The following is a 20350-nucleotide window of genomic DNA, read 5'->3' as shown; positions in this document are numbered from 1 at the left end:
CTGTGATGGCAAAGCTGAATTTACAGAATCACGTGATCCTTCAAAAATCATACTAACATGCTGATTTGCTGCTCAAGAAACTATATCTACTTTTCAATTTTATTCTTTGATGAACAAGAAAGTAAAAAAGCATTCATTTGAATTGAAAATCTTTACTTACACATAATACACTTTAATTTCGTCAATTTCATGGATCCTTGGTAGGGGTTATTTAGTTTTAAATAATCAGTTTTATCTTAAAATCATTCTGACCCCAAACATTTAAACAGTAATGTTTGTCTAGAAAGATTGGTAGTAATTGACTTGATTTCCCATAATGCATTCTGAACACCCCTTCCTGCCTTTCCAAGGAATATTCCAAATCAACTTACTGTGGTGTTTGAGCTTGTTTTTTATGTTTGTTTTAATTTATTTTTGCACTGCCAATTATTTTCCCATCAGATTACATTTTATAGGCACTAGTTCATTTAAAAAGAAATACACAGAAATTTTAATAAACAATCTGAGGGTGTGCGATTATGCTAATAATGACTGACATTTATAATACATCGGAGGACACCAATCCCATTGTAACAGTTTCCTGCTTGGAGTCGATTTGTCCCCCCAAAGAGCCCAAAACAGCCTCATCCTTATTCCGTTTCCATTCTGCTGGCTATGGAGAGTAACTGGTCAAGGACCTCTGAAGCTGGGGCTTTCCTTTGCACTAACAATAACAGGATCTCACCACCAGATGCTCTGTGTCTATCTCTCTCTTTCTCAGTAAAGATATCCACTGCAGTCTCCCAACTTTTCCCCGGTCTCATCACTTTCTGTCCACAGAACAGAAGAGAACAACACCCGGGTCCTGACCATCAACAAGGGCTCCATTCATATCTTATCAAACAAGCTTGGACTCAAAAGACTCAAGGAACCTCTTTCTTTGTGGTGCCCATCCCCCATTTCCCCATGTCCTCCTGGCTTCAGCAGGGTGTCTGTGGTCCTTATCTCCAGACAGAAGGGTGAAGACTCTGTGTAGCCTCAATTATTCTCCCTGTGAAATGAGCATTAGCCTCATCAATTTGCTTAACTTACTTTGAGAGAGCAATCGCTGTAATTGAGTGCTCATCTAATTAGAAATCATTTACACCCACAAAACACGTTTAGCATGTCGGGTTCAGTCCCTTTCAATAAAGCCGTCTTAGATGATTGGAGCTTGTCTGGTCCAGGGTCAGGGATGATCACACGGGTGTGAATGACTTTTATTGGAGGTGGCAAACACAGCTTGTAACATTTACTATTCAAATTGATTTTAAAGTTGGACTAATCGTAAGGTGTGAAAAAAAAATAAAGGTATACTTAAGTATATTTGCATATCATAATGTATATATCTGTAAGTCCAGAGCGATATGTCAGTAAATGTTAAATGACGTGAACGGAACTTATAAAATAAATGGTAACAGGTTATAATAAAGGTACACAAAACTAAAAATACTTAAGCAACATTTATTAATCTTAGTTGATGTTGATTTCAGCATTTACTAATGCATGTTTGTTAACATTAGTTAATGCACTGTGAACTTACATAAACAAAAAATGGACAGCTGTATTTTTATTAACAAATATTAACAAAGATTAATAAAGAGTGCAATAAATGTAGTGTTCTTTGTTTGTTCATGTTAATTAATGCATTAACCAATGTTAACAAATGACGCATTATTAAGTGCCACCAAATTAAAAAAAAAAAAAAAAAAAAAAGTTATATTTGGTTATATTCTGTAAATGTTCTATAAATGTTATATTCTGTTATCAGAATAATTCAAATCTTTAGATTTGGAACGGTTCCTGATTGATTTTTTCTAGGGACAGCACTACAGTCACACATTTAAAGTATGGCTGATTTCTCGTCATCAAAAGGCAAGAAAAAACACATTATGAGGCATGGTTTTAAAGATTAATGATTGAACTTTAGTGAGGAGCTTATCGGTTTGTTCAGCGGACAGGCCCGAGGAATGCGAATGCCAGCAGTGGGTCAGTGGGTTGTTCTGTCAATTGTAGACTACAGGCTGTTTGTAAGCTGTCGCAGGCGGAGGAACGCAGGCCAAAGTTGGCACACAACTAACTTTTTATGGTAACTGGATGGATTTCAAAGGCGAGCATAAGTATATCTTGCAAGGGCTTATCTTTAATGTTTACACACGTGAGTGAGTTTATTATGGCTTTCAAACGAGGGAAATGCACAAGTTTAGTTCAGCGCACGGATCTGGCATTTCCTTCCTCATGAGTAGTTCCCCGTCCTGTCGGAAAGGATAAACACAAAAACAAGCAGCCTCCCACAATGCACAGCTGATGCTGCTCTCCTCCCCAAAAAAATACTATCATCCTTCTAAAGGGAGGAAAACAGATGCTTGGAATTAACAAGATTAGTTCAGCAGCTTCCCTGCCCATCTACACCACAGCTAAGATAAGAAACTCTCTATGTTTATCTATGAACTGTGGTAGCTGGTTATGAATGACAGTACTGTCCGTTTACAGATTCCAAATATTAGCATTATCATCTGGCACTTACGGGCATATCAGGTGCTGGGGAAGTATCAGCTTCAAACAAAATGAGGGACATTTGGACAAAGAGACAGTTGTTTACCACAAAAGGCATATAAAACCTCCTCTGTGATGGGATGACTTCAGATTCCTGTTGCCCCCAGGAAATCTTTTTCAATTCGGCACAATAAGATTGTGTGTATTGAGACAGCTGGAGCTATGTGGGAACCGGTGAAATATGTGTTAAAGCTTTCCTGTAATGTGATATAACGGCTTGAATTCATGGAAAGCTCCCGCTCACTCACTGAAAAAGGAGAATTTGCTAAGAAAGCAGATAGTGACGTTTATCCGCGTTTCCGATTGAAGATTCACTGCAGAAATCGTGCTAGTCAGTTAACGGCACAAATTTGTGGATGAGGCACAGTCTATAATGAGCCTAATTAACATGTAAATTTCACACATTTCAATGCATGCATTTTTATGCTAACTCTGAGCTATCAGAACATTGATGGATGTGTACTGTTACAAAGGCATAATGCTTTTATTCAGCAAGGATGCATTAAACTGATCAAAAGTGACAGTAATAAAAATGTTGCTTGAGCACGAAATCGGCATGATTTCTGAAGGATCATGTGACACAGACGACTGGCACCACAGGAATAGATTACGCTGTGATATTCAGACAGAAAAGTTATTTTAAACAGTAATAATATTTCACATTATTACTGTTCACTGTTATACGAATGTTACACCAAGAGGGAAATTTTAAACATTTAGAAAACAAACACACATGCCGAACCTACTGATGCGCATCAAAAAGTCCACATAATTCACTCATCTGATTGGCTAAAATATTTCAAAAACCGAACATATGTGTAATCTCGTGTCTGGTCAGATGGTTTTGCAGGTAATTGTCGAGTGATATGTAAAAGTGGCACAACCGTTTAGTGGATTTGCCCCCAAGTGAGTGTCTCTTTCCCATCTTTTTTAAAAGCTGTTATTGTCAGTTCATTCTTCAGGTAAAGTGATATATATTGTTCAGAACTGTTTTTGCAGATCGGGGCATATATTTAGGAGAGAGACTCACTGTTGCAACAGTCAGAAAGAGCACATAACACCCCTCATTACCCATGAGTCACTGTAAAGAATTAGTGAGAAAGAGCACTTCAGAGTTTACTGTTTCCTGTTTATTAAGATATGGTGCCTTGAAGGCTGATACAAACCCTGAGAGAATGTCAAACAGCTTAAAAGATAACAGCTAAAAAAAAAAAATAACCAAGCCTTTCATTTCAGATCAGGAGAATAAACAGTCTGCTCTCAGACTATAACCCTCGGTCTGTGACTGCCATTTGTTTAGACTTTTACACTAACAGAAATAATTGGCTCTCGGCTTCATCTATCAACTCAAAACCTGACTTTCTTCTCGCAATTGTCAAGATAACCTTCTTCACAAAGGGTATGGAAATGATGAAAAACACCAGCCTGCCAATCACCCAAAAGCCCCCCTGTTGAATGCGCCAATCTGAGGTCCTTTAGTATAAAAAGGGGGCTTGGGACTCAACGTGAATAAAGAGTGGGATTTTTCTCTCGCTTGAAACCAGAGTACCTGCAGGTCTGTTGTTTGACCCATCTATTTCCCACAGCTCTGTAAGAGAAATGGAAACTCAGGCCCAAGAGAAAGATCAATCAATAGCACATGCGAATGGCCTTTTCAGATCAAAGTCGGCCAAATGTGGGCAGAGAGGCTGTCAAAACAATGGACTCCCTGCATAACAAAGTCAGATCAGTGCCTCCAAAAGCACATATTTTACAGATTAAATATAGAAGGCTTTACCAAGCATAACAAACAGTAGATTATTGAAGGCACGAGCGAGGACCGGTGAGTCACGTCTGTAGAATGAAGGTGCGACATGTTACGGCGCAGTGGAGCAGTTACCGTAACAGTCACATACTCCAGCCACGCTCTGATTACAGTCCTGGGTCTGTGATTATATCCTTGACACCCCACATGACCGACAGCGAAGCCCCAAAGCTCTATTTCCGCTCGTGCCAGCGTGACTGATGCAAACGGCCCCCTATCGTACCTCTGGAGGTACTGTATCAGTCACCCCGCGGAGCCACGGCTCTGATGTTCAGACTTGGATAATCAACAAAGAAATGTTTGGAATGGAACAACATCTTGGTCTAACAAATACAGGGATTAAGTTGCACTTCTGTTGACAGACTGATTCAATGAACCTTTGAGCCCATGGCTTGATTAAAGAATTCCATATTTTAAAAAAAATAATAAATATGTTAAGAATTTTTAATTACAGTAAGACGATATCGTTCTGGCTAAAGTTTGTCGAAAGCATCCATTGTCAAGATTCTGCTGGATAACATGTTAAGACTGGCCCATAATTGGGCCTTAAATGTACAATGTTACATTACTTACATAAAACTGACATGGTTTTAAGGGACAGTTCGGTAAGAAATAAAGCCATTACTGAGTGATTTTTTTTTTTTATTATGTTTAACCCCAAAATAATTTTTCACCCTCATGCTGAACTACTCTTATGATGACTTACTTATTGAAATATTGTAAATAATATTGTTAATCAAACAGTTGACTTATCAAAAAAAAATGTAATTCCAAATGTTTGTTTATTCCATGTACATTCCATATGGAATATATAAACATTTGGAATTACCAAAAAATTTATGTGTGAGAGAGATAGAGAGAGAGAAAGAGAGTGTTTAAATAGATTGGCACAAAAATAGTCAAAAATAAAGGATTTTGCAATTGAAAAACTGACTGAAAAATGCATCATTACCTCTTCAGTGAGTTTAAAACTCAGAAAAACAGCGAGAATAATCTATTTTGGGGGAACTCTACGTCTGGCTCAATTATACAGTCTTATGCAACACCATCAAATTATGCATCCTCTCATAAATGAAATCCTTTTAATACAATTTCAATTTCTGTACATATCCTAGGAAAATATATTGGACACGGGCCGTCAGATTGTTGATATTGCTTGGCTAATTATATCTTTGTCTGTAGAAAGACCTAGGAAGTCTCCGAAGTAAATTCTCAGCTGAAACAGGTTTTTCCCTCGTGTTAAATCATAAACTCCAAGCCGATCCCCCCCTCCTCGCACTCCAGCACAGTGCCAGAGGAAAAATACAGATAGATCGAAAACGCCCCAAACCAGCTGCCATGCATTACTGCTGGCACTTTCTAAATCAGCAATTCTGTCCAAGGACCTGAATGATGTGCTCGCTCCCTGTCACATGTTTGGAATGAGCTGCGAGCACAGCCCATTAGCAGATTGGCTGTTTGAGACAATATACCACTCGTTATTAATGGACAACATATATAATATCATATGCGGACAGATATCAAGTTATCAGCTGCTTTAAATGTTGGCTCAAACTGACAAAAGTAAAGTTTACTTGTTGGTTAAAAAAAAACACTTTAGTACAAAAGCTGGATTATCCACATAAACTGCATGAAACATTTTCGTTTCATGCTCCACTGAGACCTCTTTCAAATTATTCATGAATACTGCAACCGCAATTCTACACAGCTGAACAACAATGTCAGTATAACTGATGTTACTCTTAAGTGCTTGTGGCATTATTTGTTTAGGAAGGGGGCCAGATTTAACAAAGATTTCCCTGTCTAAAGTGTAAAAAGCCCTCCCAGAGAACCTTTGCATCCACAATATCAGGTTAATAAAACCTGTCCTGTGCTGTTATCGGCGTATTGTGTTAAACTCAATGAGGCTAGCTCCCCGCACAGACTGTCAGCACAACTGAACATCTGAACTCATGATGTGTGCATACTTCCCTTAGGCTGAAAATATTTTCCACCAGGAATTAATTAATCCCATCAAATTATCATTTTTTTCACCAAACCCTCTCTTTTATCTGATCAGCTAAACCCCCCATGAATGATCTGAACTCATTCACATCAAGACTATGATACTCTAAAACAAAAATGGAGGGCAATCCGATGGGTCACAATTATGTTATTTATTTGTAATATGTGAAAATCCAGCAATATCTGTATTATATGATATATATTATATCTTGAATATCTACAAAAATAATAGACTTTTATATAAAAAATACATGATATATTCTAAAATAAAATAAAAAAAAAATAATACATTTCTATTATAATAATTTCAATACACTTCAGTTTATAATCTAAACTATAGGGAGCCCTTTTACATTACTATAATGTTACAATTACAGAGCCTCAACTTAAATTGCATGCATATATTGCTTACAAGCAGTTATTTTGGGGTTTTTCTGATGTTGAAACACTGATGTGATACATGATATGTTCATTCATATTTATTGTGCATTAAAACAAATAAAGAATAAGCATCGATCATGCTCACTCGTGATCTGTCACAGCACATCACAGAGCGTCAAAACGGCATTTATTAATTTGTTCATTGGACATAACTTGAAAGATGAAATGTTGTTTCTTATCAAAGGAGCAATATATAACAAACACAAACACACACACAAACACATGCATGCATATATTTAAGAAAAATATATATTTAATATATAAACATCATATCTATATATAACATAAAATATGATATGAATACATAAATGTATTAACAACTAAATAATTTCCAAATATATACTGTATGTGTGTATATTTATATATAAAAATTATGAGTATACACAATATATATAAAAAAAAATGGATGCAATACATCATTTAACAGAACTTGAAATTATTCCAGATATTTCATAAGTACCTTCATAAGACTTTGTGAATTCGGTGGAATGCTCTGGCAGCAGATTTCATGCAGGTACTCCAGACTTATTCTGTAAAGAATGTCGATCACGCTTGAGTTTAATCTTCATGCCTTGAACAGGAAGACCTGATATCTGAAGCAATTTCTCCTTAAAATAAGGATTTTCCTTCATCTTTATCCTTTTTTTAAATATAGCTGATGAATGTGAGGCCAAACACTAGATTTATAAGCTTGTCCTTCAGTTATCAGCATTGACATTGCAGGCTTGGAGGATTAGATGAGGTCAAATGTGACCCAGAGGGGCATATTTTCCTCTCATGGAAATGAGTGCTATCATGTTTAACTCTACTCACAGGCAGTACCTTTACACGTCAACATTACAGAGCACCTAAAGGTTGCTATGGTAATTGTGAAAGCTCCACTAGACTTAATACTGGGTTGTTGTGAAACGGCAACACACACAATGCCTCTCAAACCCATAAACACTGCTCATCTTCTCCAATGCCTCAGACAGCATGCGCAGGTAATAAATCATCGACGACAGCAAGCTAAATTATGCTAAATGGGGAGAAGACATCCAAATCTTTCTCAGAAGAGAGCACCAGGTTCACACGTGGATAAATGTCCTGGTAACAGGCAAGTCGATCCCATTACTGACCCACCTCTATGGGCCTAAGATAAGAATACTGCTGCTTGTTAATGTTGTCTTATCTGCTAAGGAAACACATTTCCTTCTCAATACAAAAGAAGCTGTGATATGACTGAAAATGGCACCAAACATGAACTATAAACAGCTTAAAAAAAGAAAAGAACACTATATAGAAATCATTTTCTGCATTAAAAAACCTCACTATACAAAAAAATGTCTTTTGTCCTCTGAACTGCCTGTATATTTAGAAGCACAGAAACTGATGAAGTAAGTAAACTATTTAACTTAAAGAAAGGCGATCAACTTCTTTTACAAAGCAGAGAACTCTCTTGTTCTCTCCCTAAGCTGGAGGGGATAATGGGAGGGTGGCCTTAAACATCTGCTTGCGAAGAATTTATTCCCTAAATCATTGTCATTAGATACAGAATAAATTGTGCTGTAAAAGGGAGCAAAGAGCTTTCAGCCTTCATCAGACAAGTGGAGACATGAAGCCAAGACCTAGGAGATAGGGGAAGCGAGGAGAGAGATACTTATATGGCGAAAAAAAAAAAATCTTTTTCATTTTGACTGGATTTCAATACTGTAAAAATGCAGAAAGCAGCACTTTGACTGACATGAAGAAATAGCAAAGTTAATGGAATTTTACACTCCGGATGTGTGAGGAACTTCTAAGGTCATGGTGATGAAAAGAAACGCAACTCATCAGCAGACTCCAGACATGCTTTATTTTACCACATAAGTAGCTGAGGCGGTTTCAGAAGAGAAACTGTCGTCTGTTCTGGAGGTCTTGCTGTATTTATGAGCAGCTTCAAAGATGATTTTACTCTCTCTCTCTGTTAGAGGAAGAGAGTGGAAGAAGACCCTCTGGCTGTTTTTGTTGTCATGTTTTTTTTACTAGAAAAACATCTTGGAGCAGAAGGGAGTGATAGCAAAACAATAATTTAAACAGCTAACATACATTAGCAGATCATTTTTCCTTTTTACAGCCAGTTGTAACACTATGGCTGATTTTACAAGATGTCTACATCAGCATTAGACTTCAATAAATGTGAGAAACAAGAAGCGTTGAACATGACTCAATCTGCTTCATAAAGAACTGTACAACTTGTAAATGGTTTTCAGTCATAAGTAGCCTACAAAAAAAGCCCTTGAAAAGAAAAAGAAACCCCCTCTCCCCCCTTTTTTTAAAACACAAACAAAAGTGTAAAAATGGTTTCTCTGTGCTGCTAAAACATTGCCCTGTTTGTTTGAGAATTCCGACCAGCCCAGCATAGCAACACTGGCTCAACCAATGATGTGAGTTTGAGTGCAGGGCTATCTTTTTGGTTAGCCAGTAGAAGATGGGAGAAATGTTCATTAAAACCAATCATTATTTTTGCAGTTCTATTTGGTGCTGTGTTATAAAAACATTGCTCTGTTTGTTTGTGAATTCCAACCATAGCAGCACGGTAACACCGGTTCAGCCAATGATGCAAGTTTGGGGTGGGTCTATCTGTTTAGATGGCGAATGGAAAATGAGATGAATGTTCGTAATACCATTATTTTTGCAATTCTGTTAAGTTATGCTAGAGATGCAAAAATATCAAACTTCACCTTTAAAAAATATTAAGATATTATTCTACAGCATTTGTATCACAGACAAAAATCAAGATTGAAAATTGAATCTGGAATGGCATATTAGTACCTATACCTCTTCATATTCCTTCCTATCCTGTAATACAGTGGAATTTAGTATATTAGGATATTATTCATACTAGTCTTTCAGAAACAAGTAGCAAATTTAGAAAGTTATTATTGTTAAGCTAATAATAGAAAAAAAGATTCTTTGTACATCTATGTGCATATATGGTATATGCATCACAATATACCGTAGCAAACCTATATACACATGCATACTTACAATGCGGACTTTATTTTATAATGATTGTTTTTTTTACATACAGTATGCACAATTAGTAAATAGCACAAAAAACTAAACTAAACTAAAACTAAAAACTCAAAATAAGTTTGAAATCATAAGGGTAACCCTATATGAGTCTTTGCTGACAACATCAATGAACTGGGAAGCCCTGTTGTCCCAGGAAAGCTATAAACACAGTTGGGAGCGTGTCGTGTGTTTGGTCTGAACAGTGAATGATCTTTTCCCTTGTTATCACAGGAAACTGTGCAAAGGACCTACATATAGCTCAATGATGGGCGGATGACGTAAGGCCTAAATATACTTCAATTTCAAAAAATAAAACAAGTCATAATGAATATGGAACATGATGAAAACATGGGTGGGAATTTCCTATTGCCTTTGTGAAAGGGCTACAACCGTGTGCACTATGCCCACATATTTTGAGGGAAAAAATGAAAAGAAAACAAGACACCACAGAACCACCGAAAACACTGCCTGAAGCAGATAGCATGACATAAACAGCACCCACATCCCAGACTTCCACTGATGCAGCTTTTGGGAAGTCGGTTTCATCCGACCCATCAGCGCAGCTTTTACAGCTCAACCATCTGACAAACAGCAAACAGCACAGATCAGCCTGAGGTACAAGCCCGGGGCGGCACCTATTTTGCCACACATCCTAACACTGGAAATTATAAATCACAGTGTAAATGAAGTCATGTTTATGTTTCAGAGATGTTTCAGTGTGGGGGCTGGCTGCCTGGGATCAGCGCAGATGTCAAGACGCCCACCCTGATGTTAGCTTACTCGTGAGACTCACAACTGAAGCTGCTATACAAGAAGGATCTACGTGTCCAAACATAGTTGCAGGCGCCCACTGATTCCCTCCAGTTCAATGCTCTCTGTTTTCTCAGGTCAGGAAATGCACCCCTCTCCCCTCTGCAACATGACCCCAGGAAGTGAAGACGGAGGGAAAACACAACAGAATGAAGCAAATATACAACATGTGGAGCTGAAAATTCCCCAACTCGTTTCTGGTCGCAGCTTTCCCAACATGTATTTTTGTCTGAAATACTTTGAAATTCATTACGGTTTGTGGTACACCACTGTAATATCAAACATATTGCCATTTATGTGGATCCAACATGCACATGTGTCACCACTTTATGGCTTTACCATAGTTACACAGAGGTGTAGGACACCATAATTAGGTCATTAATGTTAGCAACCAACATTTATAGAAACCTAACCCCATCCTCATCATTGCTATTATTGATTCAAGGTTTAGAACTGTTTGTTCTTACAGTTTCTTTCAATAGTCTTATTTCTTTCTGTTGTCTCACAGTGCCATGTTCAAAATATCAAATACATGTTTTTCAAAAGGAATGCATACTACTTTGTGCCACACAAATATAGAAAGAACAGAAGATGGTAGTACTTTTTAAGTATTGTGAATATGTTGTGAGTTGTGTGTTTGCCCACTTCCGATTTTATTAAAAGTATTCAGAAACATGGTAATAGTTGTGGGGTCTAGTGGTAGTATTGTAATAATAACTAAATGTACCAAAACGTATAAAGTATAATTGCTTTCAAATGTGGTTTTGTTTTTCAGATGACTGTCAGAAGCATTTGGAGCAGATCTGATCAACTGTCTTTACCATTTTCTATCATGTTATTACAAAAAAAACTGTTTTTAGGGTGGGAAATGCATATTACATCAATTTCCAGTTAATTTCTTCTATTGTACAAGTACATTTTATTGGAAACCAATATATTATATATATATATATATATATATATATATATATATATATATATATATATATATATATATATATATATATATATATATATATATAATATATTGGAAACCAATATTGATAAAGGAAATGTCCTTTATTTATTAAATTTATTTCCATGGGTTCTATATGTTCTGTACATTTTAGTTAGCATCAGTAACCAACAAGGGTAGAGTTTAGTGTCACTCTTATGATGAAGTTACATATGCTAAATGAATAAATGTAAATGTACTTCAAAAATTTATGTCCTGACACAAAAGATATTTGACGCCAGAGCATGACAATATTTGATGACTATGGTGCTGACTGAACTTTCCACCCTATAATATGCTTTCCACCCTGATGCCTTTGATATCTCTAGGCTTCAGTTCTGAATTCATTATAGTCAATTGCTATGTAAAGCCATACACAAGAACATAATTAGGGTGCCAACAGTCCAAAGCCTATCTGGATTGCACTAATCCCAATGGTAAGTAAGTTAGGCGTCTCTGGATTGGGTGAGATCATAGTAGCAGAGATTGACACACCTGAGAAATTTAACTGTATAAGGGGCTGATTCTCTTGCCTCTGGCAGCATTCGACTCAGATATGCCTGCCAGGGATCACTTTACTGGGTAGGCAGTGATGACAGGCTCCCCTGAACTGTTATCACTGTTTGCATTCAGCTATTTGTTGATATGCCAGGAATTCATCTTTTTTTTTTGTCTTTTTTCTCTCCCATCACCTTTTTTTCTATAGTATGTCAGTATGGTGCAGAAAGACAGCTGTGATGACAGCAGCACTTCAAATAAAGTGCTGCCTTTAGACCCACACAGTTCTGTTTACTCAACTAATTGTATTCATTGCAAAGGGCATACCTTCCATTTTAAGTGCATGTTCAATAGAAAATCTTTTTCCGACATGAAGCGTAACCACCAGTGGCATTGACCCAGTTCTTCTGGTTAACTTTAATACCCAAGTTATGAGCTATTAAGACTCTGAAACTGGAATATTAAGGACACTTCATCTTACCTTCTGATCTCTTGAGCTCCTTACGTTGTATTGCTGGTGAGTCTTTTTTGATTACTCCATTGCTCAGCGGGATGACCAGACTTGGCTCAGACACTGGCACTTTAGTCTCCACTTTCGAGAAAGAGGCGATTCGCTGTAATATGGAACCCACACTCTCCTTGGCATGGATATCGTCTTGATCAATATCATTGCTGATCTCCACCTGTCCTGACAGGGATGGTGAGGCAGGGGCCACCTGGACCACTTGGGGCTTAGAGACCACATTGAACTGTGGAGTCTGAGCAGGAGACAGAGGCAAGGGGGATTCGCTGATGTTGGGTACTGGGATAGCTCCAGGAGGAGTGATGGGCTCTTTCTTTTCAATGTTATTGTTGTTGTGGACCATGGGTAGATCTGTGCTGTCTAGGCTGCTGATGGATGCAGAGGGACTTGCTGATACAGTGGGACTGTTGGATAACGTGTGGAATCTTGGAGGGGGTTTAGGTGCTCCTGGAGATTCTGTCTGAGACTTGAAAACCAAGTTGTCAAGATCAAGAGGAAACTTGTTGAGGCGAACCGGATCTTTAGGTCTAGGTGACTGGCTGTTGAAAGACGAATCCCTTGCAAAGGTACTGCTGTTCTGGACATTGTGGGGACTCCACTGCGGACCTGTATTGGTGAATCGTGATCCAGGCGATATCACTCGTCTCATTCCTGCAGTCTCCACCTGGAGGTCCAAAGAAGGCATGGAGCCATGGCTAATACCCATGGGTTCAGTTGGGATGACGAGAGCACCCTCCAGCTCTGAATGGAACATGTTTCCATGCGAGGAGAACTTCTTCAGGGCAGGGCTGCCTAAACGTTGGGCTTTGAAATCCCCAACACCGACAGGACTCTGGGGAGGGCTTGTGTAGGAGCAGAGTTTTGAAGAGGCCTGATACTCCAGACTAGAAGAGGAGCTATGGAGACTATCGTTGTCACTTCCTGGCCCAGAAGATGAAGTGAAGCCATTGGGGTTGAATTTGTTTTGAAAAGAGGCAGCTCGGTTGATCCCAGTATTGGCATTGATAGTGGGCTTTCCCATTGTCCCTCGGTTGAAGGAGAGGCTGGAAACCATCCTATTTTTCAAAACAGGGCTCTGGGCAGGACTGCAGCTGATACTAATCCTGGAGCGATAAGGAGGAGACACTTGGTTCCCTGGACTCCTCACATCATTTGTCTTGTTGAGGATAGTACTCGGGCTGATGGGAGATGTGACAGAAGACGTAGGGGAGAATGTGGGGATCTCATTCACATCATCAATATCAAAGGACCTCTTCAGAGCTGTATAAAGAAAGAAGAAAAAAAACTGATTGATTCATTGTCAATGTCAAAAGACACTTTTGAAGGCTTAATGAATAATAAAAGACATATCCTAAAATGAGGTCAGTTAAATTGTACTTAATAACCAACGGGCAAATTTCAGTTCCAGAAACACTAGGCTATAATTTTTCAGGTAATACTTTTCTAAATTGGTGATCATACTGATAATACATCAAAGATTTCGACTTCTTTCATGATAGAAATCATAAATCAGCTAAGACAGTCATTTCCTGTTTTTGATTTAAAGAGGCACTAAAACCTTAAAAGGATACACTTCACGGTGAGGGCAGCCTGGAGCCCTCTCTGAATGGACGCCTGTCAGAAAGATTTTGAAGGGCCAAGCCATAATTACAATGGTGTCTGTGCAATCTTGCTTTGATGGTGATATAACTGTGACCAAATATGCTTTATTCAAGCACCCAGATGATGTTTCATAAGTCTTTAAGAGATTAGGACTAGGATAGATGAAAATATTTGCACATAGTACGAACAACAGTTAACGATCTTTTTACACAAAAGATTTGATAGTTCAGTGGTATTGAAATAATTATAAATATACTGAGACTAGATAAATTAACAAACAAAAGCATTAGCTATATAATTAATTTAAGATGTAATTTTTTAAAATACATTTCCATTATTTTTGCTTCTCACGTAAATGTTATTCTTTAAGCTATATTTTTTTGTTATTCTTTAAGCTATATATATATATTTTTTTTTTACCAGAAAACAAGACAAAGCACATTATTTAAAAATTCTAAAAGCAGAAAATTTAAAACACCGGCCAAATCAAAATCCACACAGACTTTAAAAATTGCCCATGTCTCCACCAACACCAACTTTAAAAGCATAATGATATTTGCTGTCAATTAAAATAATGTGCTAAGAAAATGTACAATAAGAAAGTGGAAGCAGCCTCTCGTGGGGCTGAACGGTAAATCTACACCTGGAGCATGTAAATTGTGGTGACACTGTATAATCCCCTCATTCTCAGAAGCAGCAACACAAAGCCGAAGGCAAACAGTGCTTTCCGACCTTTTCCCTTTGTGAGAGGCAGTGGCTTTTCCTCCAGCACAAAGGACCAATTCAAAGACACAGTGTCAGGGGCTGAAGGCTTGGATTACAGCAGCCCTTCACCGTGACTGAGAATTCCAGTGGCGAACAGTACAAATGTCCCAACAGCTCTGTGGCAGACCCAATTAGAAGTGGCAGCTTGAGCATTTCACGTAGACACTATTGGGCCACGAGATCACAATTGAATGTGTCTATGTGATACCATGAGGTGCTTGCAGCCGCAGACTACCATAGCTTACGTGCCATCTTTGTCATATCACACACCCAGGCACCATGACAGAACGTCAGAGGTTTTCAACCCTCTTCAGGTGCTGCCTTGTGTAAACAAGCAGATATCAGTGTGAGGTTATCATAGCATCTCGCCCAGCAGCCCTGATTTTATCTTCACCCGGCAGGGGGCAGGGCTGGAGCCAGGGCCGACTGTCTTCCCGTAGGGTATGCTACCAATTAGAGTCACGAAGACTACAGGCACTAAATGAAATCACATTTCACACAAGAACAGCCCCCTCTTTTACAGTGAGGAGACCACAGACCCTTTGTTGCAGCTCGCCAGACATCATCCGCACAGCTGTGAAAGTTTAGGTCTAATCGAATTCCTGCAGCAAGACTGTCCATGCATCTTGCTACAAGCAATGTCATTCTCTTCAGAGCCCCAGAAGGCATTTAATATGAGAAGAACACCATTAGGGTGCCATTTGATTCAGTGGAGGAGAGGTTAAAGTTGCTGTGTGTACTCTCACAATGGCACTCAAAGTGATGGAGAAGTGCACTTTGGCAAAGAAGTGTGCACCACTTTAGCTGACTATAGTTTCGGAAAGCAAAAGAAAAGACACTAAGTGAGGGAGGGACAGCAAACCAAGTGGCAAAGTCTAACAGCTTTTTTTTTTACGGTGCAGCACATGCAAGTGTAAACTTGTACTCCCCTTTGACTGAGATAAAAAGGGGCCGGTATCAGGTAATTACTGGCACCCTGTCAAACGCTCAGGAAATAATTACGCTGGCAGCCGAGCGCACCATCTCTGTGCTGTTCAATATTCTTTCTCACAGCTTTGCTGCAGTTTAATCCTCTCTGTTAACACACGAAGCAGCACAATGCCTGCACAATCTGATAAAAGAGAGGAACCTGAGAAGCTCCTTCTTTGCCTTGCTCTCTTTTTCCTCACGACTGTGTCTCGAAACTGTATGCTGCTTGTTATGGCTCTTTGGGAAATGGGATAGATGTCAATGCCTCCTGTGATGATTTTATGCTTCCTGTCAAATACTCTGTTGCTGACATTCTTTCATTAAGGACATTTTGGGTTCTTTTGCAATTTCCTGTTAATAATCAGGTCCAACGCAGCTCGAGACTATTTGACCCTTGGAGAAAAAGTCGATGAACCCGTGGTGCTATATAAAAACACAGATTCCCATTTTTTTCTGAAATAAAATCAAAAGGAGTAGTTCAACCGAATATTAAAGTTATCGTTCCGAACTTGTATTTCTTTTCTTTGTTAAACACAAAATAACATTCCAACAGTTTCTGTATGTACAATAAAAGACATTAAGATTTAAAACATCATTGCGCTCCACTGACAGACAACTTTCATTTTAGCGTGAATGATCCCCTTTTAAATGTTTCCAGCCACCAAGATACCTTGCACAGTCAATATATGTGTGACCCATTCAAAAGAAAGCCACATGCAGCTAAATAAAACATGCGTTTCCTCTGTACGTTTATATAGATTTAGGATCATGCAGTTCATGGTTTTACGACAGTAGCGGCTATGTTACTTTGGACCTAAGGTTTATGATGAGAGGCTGCAAGGCAAACAGAGAAAGGCCTGGGGATGATTGCAGAGGGGGTCGCCAAAGAGACAGTTGGGGGAGGTCAAGGGGACGTCATATAGTCACAGATGGATGTATATTACCAATCCAAAACATTTATGTTAAACACATAGAGATCATATGTGCATAATCAGCAACATTTTCAGTGTAAATGTAGATCCTCTGCTCAACCGATAGTCCTGAGAGGGAAAGTTGTAGAGATGCACCTACAGAGAGAGTGAATCATTGGCCAGGCGGATGAAGTGGGGGTTTGGGGGGTGGGGGAGGCTAGTTTGGGCCTGTTGTGGTTTTCCATCCCCCACCATTACATTCCTCACAGGTATTCCCAGACGACCCCTTGAAACACCACCCTAAGCACATATCTCAGACGTTGCTCGGGACCACCTCTGCTAAGGCACATCTGGAAGCTGAATTCCTAGCTGCCATTTTCAGCATTGCAGCGATGCGAATAGGCCGCTGCATTCACACCCCCCGGGGGCAATGAAAAACTTTCACACAGTCACAGATACTCTCTATTACACCTTTTTAGCATTTTGGGTTGAATTTAGCTCCTCCATCATCGTGATCCATATAACTACATGCGCTATTCAACACCAATGTTTTCTTTACTATTTCAGATTTGGCATCTAATGTTCCAAATGGGAATGAAGAATATAACAAGCATGAAAAAAGCAACTTGTGGCTGATAATGGCATTTGATGGGTTTCAGTCCACATATGCTCAGTATGCGGTATCAACTATCAGGCAATTACATAGAAACATGTCTGAGCCACTGTGGGTTCTCCGGAACTCCTCTGTCTTTCTAAACATAACTTGGCAGCTTTTTGTAGAATCTGATATTAGAAAAAAACATTTTAGAACCTAAACACTGATCAAAAGGTAAACTAAGTTTGAATAAAGCTAGACACTAAGTTTCGGGGTGGACCTGTTTTAGGAATGATAATTAAACTGAGACTGAGCTGAGATAGAAATAATCCCTAAACATGCTATTTAATACTAACCTTCTCTTGCCTCCATCCATAAACTACCATTACACCCCAAAACTTTAGAACGATAAAGTTATAATTAGTGCTTTGTGAGAAATTTGGAAGGTATTTGAGATAGAGCCAAGGAAAAAGAGGGTAGTTACTGTAATTGCCCCCAATCTAGCTCAACCATAAATTAAATATCTGTAAATGACATAACCAAATGCAACATCAGAAAGCTGTGTTACTCTTTATAAACAAAATAAATAAAAAAAAACTATGTAAAAATGTAAAATAAATACATTTAAAAAGGTACAATACAAATACAAAACACCATAAAAAAATATATCTACACTATGAATTATATTAAAAATAAAATAAATACACTTAACAAAACCAAACCAAAATAAAGCTAACAATAACCCACACGTTTTGTCTAAGAACTGGGTAACACGTTGCAACATTAAAAGTTTGAGAACAACCACAAATTGGACAACTATTTTATAAAACAGCATTTGCTAAAAAAGATAACATCTCTAAAGGATACCAGATGGTCAAGTGATGATTCTTTCGGTAAATGGCACATTTCTAGAGTTCAAGGTCTAAAGTTTCCAAAGTTCAAGGTCAATTTGTGTCATGTTTAGTGACAAAAATTCATAACTTAACTTGGCAGTCTATTTTTTTTTCTTCCCAGTAGTGTTCATACACACATACATAGACAAAGTACACAGATATTTCATGCAGACCTTCAAGCTTAGCCTCCCTTATCCCACAAGGCTTTACCAGGGGCCCTATATCTCCTCAATCTTTATTCTATGACTCCCATAATGCTGTGAGGAATGCACTGTATAGGCTGTATAAGCATTGAAAACCATCATCCTTTTTTTATGTGAATCAGTACCACGAATCAAGAACATACAGACCCTGGATCAAAAATGTAGCCTCAAGACATACCATATGCCATCTCTAATGGGCCAGCCTCAAATTACACAACAGGAAGGTTGAAGCTGCTTCTTTTGGACATATTTTGCCTTTCCCTCATTTCCACACATTCACATTTACAGGAAACGCATCCGTCATCACCCACTGAACAGTCATCTCCGTGCATCAAAAAAGTTCATGCCTACAATTAAACTTCTACTGATAAGACACTGGTGACTGCTTTTCACAGTCACTCGACCACAAACGGCCATATAAAAGAACCAAGGATCTCACTATACGTCCCACAACATTCCTCAGAATGAACAGTGGTTCTGTCTATCTTCACTCAAGCACATGGAGGCACACTGATCTCTTGTTCGCAAATGACCTTATTGGCTGGTTTGAGGTGAGGCTGAAAGAATTTAATGTCTCTCTTGTGGCATCTTCTACTAGGAATCACATGGCCTGGGTATGAATCTGAGAAAACCGTAATGGCCAACGCTAAGAACACTTTCAAAACATGTGAAATGGAAGGCGACGATCCCATCTTCTAGTTCAATTAAATTTCGCCTCGTTTCTAGTCATAATACATTTTAAAAGCTTAATAAAAGTAAGCTGTAACTGACAGAAGTCAAGGCTTGTCAAGTGATTTTGTTTAACGCATTGGTAAAATGTTGAGCCCTTTAGTGCTGTTCCAGCTCTGGAAGGAACACACCCAGAGAACATGTTTGTTTACTGCTCAGCAAAAGACACCTCAATCTTCCCTGTCATCATGTGTAATTGCCATAGTGTTCTTAAGAATGAGTCTTTGCTGAAGCATCTACCAGACAAACCGCTCCATAACATTACCAAGGTAGCAAAAGCGCTTCCTTAGACAGTATTTAGCTGACAACTGTTTCTACGTAGCATGCAAATATAATAATAGACGGTGCTTTATTCTGAGTGCTTGAACTAATTTGTTTTTCCTCTTCACATCAGCACCTGTCTAAACACTGAGAGAAACTATTGTTCTCCAGTCCCCGCTGTGTCCGTCCATGACGGATCTATTGGAAAGGGTGCCTCTCTTCCTCAGAAATGTGTTTCAGTTTCAATAGTGGACACGGCTGTGGTGAGGGTTGTGAAGATGGTTATTGACGCTCTTCAGTGTAAAGAAACATAGGTTTGGGAGCATGCTAAGATAATTACAGCAGCACACCAGTGGAACTTTCACTACAATAACTTTGTACAACTTTTAAAAGTTCTTTGGAACAGATAGATAGATAGATAGATAGATAGATAGATAGATAGATAGATAGATAGATAGATAGATAGATAGATAGATAGATAGATAAAGAAGGCATGTTTGTACTAGCAAGTTTAAATTTTAAAGATGTATCCCCTATATTTGCAGTAATATTAAAAGTCCACTTAAATTAGGACATGTTGTTTAACTGAAATAGATTTTGCATATATAAATTATACACTTAATAGGGTCTTTAAACATGCCCTATGACCTAACACAGACTAACCAACTCAGCCTCTAGTCATCCATGTGCTTAGGGTCTGTATGGACAATGAATGTCTGCACTTTACAAGTATTAACA

General features: G+C 38.4%; 1 protein-coding gene across 1 annotated transcript in view; it reads right to left on the bottom strand.

Annotated features, from left to right (window-relative positions):
• Positions 1-20350, bottom strand: part of sept12 (septin 12) — a 53892-nt gene that overhangs the window by 32965 nt on the left and 577 nt on the right. Inside the window, exon 2 of the mRNA XM_043233707.1 lies at positions 12643-13944. Within this exon, the coding sequence (XP_043089642.1) occupies positions 12643-13944 (1302 nt within the window). The remainder of the gene's footprint in view (positions 1-12642; positions 13945-20350) is intronic.

Source organism: Puntigrus tetrazona, chromosome 3 (assembly GCF_018831695.1).
Source record: "Puntigrus tetrazona isolate hp1 chromosome 3, ASM1883169v1, whole genome shotgun sequence".
Lineage (NCBI taxonomy): Eukaryota > Metazoa > Chordata > Actinopteri > Cypriniformes > Cyprinidae > Puntigrus > Puntigrus tetrazona.
The sequence above is the reverse complement of the archived record's forward strand: the minus strand, read 5'-3'. Positions and strand labels throughout refer to the sequence as shown.